This window comes from Thunnus thynnus, chromosome 23 (genome assembly GCF_963924715.1).
Source record: "Thunnus thynnus chromosome 23, fThuThy2.1, whole genome shotgun sequence".
Taxonomy (NCBI): domain Eukaryota; kingdom Metazoa; phylum Chordata; class Actinopteri; order Scombriformes; family Scombridae; genus Thunnus; species Thunnus thynnus.
In genome coordinates this window covers 25,267,723-25,273,773 of record NC_089539.1, presented here as the reverse complement: position 1 = coordinate 25,273,773, position 6,051 = coordinate 25,267,723, and the positions used below count along the sequence as shown (strand labels likewise).

The 6,051-nt window shown below is 39.1% G+C and overlaps 1 protein-coding gene across 30 annotated transcripts in view; it reads right to left on the bottom strand.

Moving 5' to 3' along the window:
• LOC137175551 (NACHT, LRR and PYD domains-containing protein 12-like) overlaps positions 1 to 4,953 on the bottom strand; it is a 159,292-nt gene extending 154,339 nt beyond the window's left edge. For 23 of the 30 annotated variants that reach the window (XM_067581283.1, XM_067581284.1, XM_067581261.1 and 20 more), the window contains exons 1-3: positions 4,892 to 4,952; positions 2,645 to 2,870; positions 1,471 to 1,762 (exon numbers count right to left, since the gene is read on the bottom strand). In XM_067581283.1, coding sequence (XP_067437384.1) covers positions 1,471 to 1,750 — 280 coding nt within the window. In that variant the 5' untranslated portion in view covers positions 1,751 to 1,762; positions 2,645 to 2,870; positions 4,892 to 4,952. Of the gene's footprint in view, positions 1 to 1,470; positions 1,763 to 2,644; positions 2,871 to 4,891 lie in introns of all 30 variants that reach the window. The other 7 variants (XM_067581289.1, XM_067581288.1, XM_067581290.1 and 4 more) reach the window with 4 other exon arrangements.
• Positions 4,954 to 6,051: the final 1,098 nt, after the last annotated feature.

The window sequence follows — 6,051 nt, the reverse complement described above, 5'->3', positions numbered from 1 at the left end:
GAGAGAGTGTGTGTGTGTGAATGAGTGAGAGAGAGAGAGAGAGAGAGTGTGTGTGTGTGAATGAGTGAGAGAGTGTGTGTGTGAATGAGTGAGAGAGAGAGAGAGTGTGTGAATGAGTGAGAGAGAGAGTGTGTGAGTGAATGAGTGAGAGAGAGAGTGTGTGAGTGAATGAGTGAGAGAGAGTGTGTGTGAATGAGTGAGAGAGAGAGAGAGAGAGTGTGTGAATGAGTGAGAGAGAGAGAGAGAGTGTGTGTGTGAATGAGTGAGAGAGAGAGTGTGTGTGTGTGAATGAGAGAGAGAGAGAGAGAGAGAGTGTGTGTGTGTGTGTGTGAATGAGTGAGAGAGAGAGAGAGTGTGTGTGTGTGTGTGAATGAGAGAGAGAGAGAGAGAGTGTGAATGAGTGAGAGAGAGAGAGAGAGAGTGTGAATGAGTGAGAGAGAGTGTGAATGAGAGAGAGAGAGAGAGAGAGTGTGTGAATGAGTGAGAGAGAGAGAGAGAGAGAGTGTGAATGAGTGAGAGAGAGAGTGTGAATGAGAGAGAGAGAGAGAGAGAGTGTGAATGAGTGAGAGAGAGAGTGTGTGAATGAGTGAGAGAGAGAGAGTGTGTGAGTGAGAGAGAGAGAGAGTGTGTGAGTGAGAGAGAGAGAGAGTGTGTGAGTGAGAGTGTGTGTGTGAATGAGTGAGAGAGAGAGTGTGTGAGTGAGAGAGAGAGAGAGAGAGAGGCCTAAATAAATCAACAGGTAGTTCTGATTGATCGATCATCTGATTGATCAACTAGACATTCAGAACGAGCTTGAATCAGCATGACAGCACACGTAGCGGCGCTCAAATGAAAGAAGCCTCATCAGTAAACATTCACTCTGCAGTGCATGTGGAACTCGTCTCACAGTCTCAGAGTTCAGTCCACTCAGTAAAGGGTCCGTTTTGTTTTCCCACAACTCCTAATCAGTTCAGTTCAATCCAGTTTCACAAACATGAAAGAAAGACAACTCAAAGCTCTGCAGTTCCCCCACAAAACAAAACAAACCAAAGACGCTAACAAAGCAACACAGTACATAAAATAAAGCCAGCAGAAGCGTCAGATAGGTCGGACCACCGTGTTTAACTACATATCTTCAAACGTTACAGTTACGACTGAAAATGACAACAGAAAAAAACAAGTTTGCCACGTTCACAGATCTCCACAACTCAATCAACCACCAGTCATCTACCCGGAAGTGACTGTTGTTGTTAGCGTGACGTCACAGACTGTAGTTCTAATGAACGGCGGAGTGATATTTTTACTGATGAGGCTTTTTTCATTTGAGCGCGGCTACGTGTGCTGTCATGCTGATTCGAGCTCGTTCTAAATGTCAAGTTGACCAATCAGATTGCTTGGTTGAAACTACGTGTTGTATAATAACTCATAACTCATGTAATAATGTATGAAATGTATGTGACACTGCTTTTCAGATTCCTTCTCCTAACTTACCTTTTGGTCCTGAGGGGGAGTTTTGTAAACGCTGCACCAGATCCTTCCTGTTGATCTTTTCTAAAACCTTCATGGTCAGCTGCAGAGCTCCATGATCCTGATGTTTCTGTACCATTAGATCCACTGTTTCCCGCCTTCCTGCTTTCTCCAGCTGAGCCACTGGGATGTGTTTAAAGCCCTCCAGGACGTCATCCAGCTCCAGGAACCACTTGAACTTCTTAAACTCATCTTCTTTTAAGTCTTCCAGAGTTTTCAAGAGCTCCTCTTTAAATTTCACCATTATGCCCCCCTGCTGAAAATAAGAGACATTTTAAACAGGAAGGACATGTATTCAGTTCTCATCTCATGACACTTTACCAGTATGACTTCTGTACATGTGCATGTTAAATGTAAATCATCTACTGCTTGAACAAACAGGTCACAACTTTGGTTATTTTCATAGTTTCAGTCTTTCATCACTGCAAAACTCATTACATCCACATTATCACCTGAATTCCAGCTGAATACATTTACATCCTCTGTGAGGAAGCAAACAACAAACTGAAGCCACGTTCCAAGTGTGAAGCTTTTGATGTCTGTATTTCATATCAGATGAGTATTTCTCATTTTTATTGTTGCACTGTCGGTGGGCGGTATCATGTTTTTATGAAGTGCTGCCCTCTGCTGGTATTACAGCACATTTAAGGATAAACTTTTCTATTTTTACGTCACATAATCTCTGAACAAGACATTGTTGAAGGATGCTCCCTCTTACTGCCTTTCTTGGAATAATCTTCCATTATACAATTTTTTAAAATGATCTATATTTTTTACAATATATGTGCCCTTGCTCACAGTTGGCCCAACATAGAATAACTATTTTCTAACCATCCAATGTCAGCACTATGACCCCTTCAGACATAGAATCAGTAATATAGGTGGCGTCGTGAATGCATAACTAAAAGAGCACTCCACTGATTCAGCACTGCTTTCCTATAACAGCTGGAGAGTTCCTACTTCAGCAAATCATTTAATTGCTTTTAGATCAAGTTTAGTAACAAGTTTTATATTTAATTCAATGTAAAGAATCTGGGAACAATTTGGTCAATTTTCAAGTCAATCTGAAAAACCAGAAAACTAAAATCAACAAACAAAACTTTGGGAGAAGCTAGCTACCTAACTGGCTAACTGGTACCTGCAGTCCAGGTCTGGTTCTGGATCTTTCTGCACACTGGGGACAGGAGGAGTCTCCTGATGGAGCAGACTGGTCCCAGTATGAGCTGATGCACTGTCTGCAGAACCAGTGTCCACAGCTGGTAGAGACTGGATCTTTCAGGACGTCCTGACACAAAGAACAACAGGACTGCTGCTCCTCCACAGAAACATCCCTCCTCTTCCTCTTCCTCTTCCTCTTCCTCTCTCTGTGGACATGAACACATTCTTTATGACACATGACATTAGTTGCGACCAACCGACAGCTCACAAGTTGATGCAGCTCTTTCCCTCCATAAACAGTCCAGACTGTCAGTATTTGGACAGTTACACAGTTTTTTGTTCTTCAGGCTCTGAGCTTCAGCACATTCAGTTTAAATAAAATAATATATATTATTATTACAAGGGTTCAAAAGTAATTAGACAGACACAACAATGTGGCAGCAAAGGCAGAGAAGAAGAAGAAGAAGAGTGCAAACTAGTAAACATGGATGTAAACAATGCAGGATTTAAAATACCAGCTTCAAAAATCAACTTTGCAAATGTTTCATGAGGAGGGAAATGGATTCAACACATTTGTTAGACCACAAGGATTCACACAATGTGTTTTGGCTCCTTTAAGCTTCTATGAGACATTAAAAGTCAGGAAAAATAAGCAGGAGGCAACTGAGCAAAACAAAAAAGTCCACTTATGAAAAATAACAGACTGCTGCTCTTTAGTCTTGTGTTGTGGTGCTGAACAGAGAGCTCTGCTAAATATCTTCATAATGCATCTTTTCATTTGTGTTTCTCTCTCTCACTGTTTCTGCTATAATCTCTCTCCCTCTGTGTCAGTGTCATACAACAGTTTTACACATTTGACTTTTCCCAAACGTTAAATGTCAGACTCAGTTTCCTCTGCTGCAGTGGTCAGTCTGCAGTGATAAATCAGCTGCAGCAGGCTGTTTGTATACATTTACATTACTTCCTCCCATATTTTGTGTCTTTGAACAGGAACACGTTAAGATACATTTTACCTTCACAAAACCCCGGTGCAGTCCTTTAGTAAATAAGGAGACACAATGTGACTTGTTACTAAATCCTTAGTAAATATCACCCTGGGTTACCTGCTACTACTTTAGATTGTTAGACTGGAAAATCAAATAGCAACAGCAGCCCTGTCTCTGTCTCTGGTTAACATGTACATGAAGATCTGTTCTAGATTACAGCTGAATGGAAGCTAGTTCATTATTTCTTTCCACTGTGTTTCCTTCATATCTACACAACAACCTTAATGAAACCGTCTCACTGAATCATCTTCAGGTCAGTTTACAGTAGAAACAGTCTCTTACTTTGTGTCTGAGGGTCCAGGTTCATTACTGAAGTTTAGAGGTTCTTCTTAAGACTGGTCACTCTTCATAGACAGACGGCTGGATATCAGAGACTCTGCTCCGTCCTCCTTTTCCTCCGAATCCTTCATCTTCTGGAGTCTGAGAGGTAAACCAGTAACACTGGAGACACACACACATACACAGTATAATAAACCCAGTCCTTCCTCTCAGCTTATTCAATTCAATTCAAATTTATATAGCGCCAAATCACAACAGCTCTGTTCACATGGAGCAGGTCTAGACTGTACTCTTTATTTTACAGAGACCCAACATTCCTCCATGAGCAGCAGCAGGAAAAACTCGCCTTTAACAGGAAGAAACCTCCAGCAGCACTTGACAACCGGTTGGGTTGAGAGAGAAAGAAAGAGGGAGAGAGACACATAGAAGCATAAAAACAACAACAACAACGATGATAATAATAGAAATATGACTAATAATAATAATAGCAGGCGCGGACATCAAGCAGGAACACATCAACGTGGTGTTCCCGCAGCCGTGGTCTACGGAAGCTCCCCGGCCATAAATAGCTAGTAGCTTCTTAGTTTACATGACTTTAACTACAACCATGTGTGTTTTCCATCCATCACAAAGATAAACTTTGACTCTGATTTAAATCCAACAAACAGACTTCAGATAAACATCTGCGTGCTTCTTAACTGTGACTTCTCTCTATTTTCATCACTGTGAGGACGCAGAAACCAGGAAATGAACAAAGGAAACAACGTTTGAAGACGTCAACGCTGTGATTTCATAATTTTCTGACACAGTTTAATCAACTAAACAATTAATCAGAAAAATAATCATCAGATTGATCAATAATGACAGTAATTAATATGTTCAGCTCTAATATTAACACTCACCCTGCCTCAGACTGTTTTCCTCCTTCTGCTCTGTTGACTTTAAAATGGAGTCTAACTGAATACTTTCACTTTCAATGTTCCTCCCTTCTTTACTGGAAGTCACAAGTCTCTCTCTCTCTCTCTCTCTGTGTGTGTGTGTGTTCAGGTATTCCTGATGTTGTGGGGACAAAAAGCATAAGGTTAGAATAAGGTTAGAACAAGGTTAGAACAAGGTTAGAATATGGTTAGAACAAGGTTAGAACAAGGTTAGAATATGGTTAGCATAAGGTTAGCATAAGGTTAGAACAAGGTGAGAATAAGGTTAGCATAAGGTTAGAATAAGGTTAGAATAAGGTTAGAATAAGGTTAGAACAAGGTTAGGGGTTAGTGTCCAGTAAATGAATGTAAGTCAATGTAATGTCCTCTGAAGTGATGGAAACAATCCTGTAAAACCTTTTTTGACAAGTCACCAAATAGAAAAGAAATGTTTTGGTGCTGAAATGTATGTATGTCTGTAATGTCTGTAATTTCCCACCTATATCTACTTTCTCTCATGTATGTATGTATGTATGTATGTATGTATGTATGTATGTATGTATGTATGTATATGTCGGTATGGTGAATGTGGGAACGTGCAATAAGTGATAACATCAGAGGTCAGTGCAGTCAATGTGATTCTTTAGTATTTTATCTTAAAAATAAAATAGTCTCATAAAAAGAAAACGTTATGCATTCAATATTTTTATTTTTAACATAACTGAATAGTTTGTACTTTCCTGATTGTTTTACAAATATTAAATAATTTAAATTTAATTGTCAATTTGGGTCAGATTGCGTCTATCAGCTGGTTGTCATCAGTGATTAAATGCTGCCACCTAGTGGCCACATTCTGGTTCTACAACTCCAAACTTTTTGTTTCTCTACATTTTTCTTGAAATTTAAACATTTTGTATCATTACTAGTATGTATTTATATATTGTATTATACATTATATCATAATTCATTTCCTTTTTGGAGTTTTTTTAGATTACATATTAGTATTTTATTTTAAAGGAATCAAACAAATTGATAATAATGATGATAATAATAATATGTTTAAAAAAAGTTCAAAATGTCTTACAAAACAAAAAAAGCAGCAGACAATTTAGACAACAGTTAAAATAGTTATACACAGTTAAAGT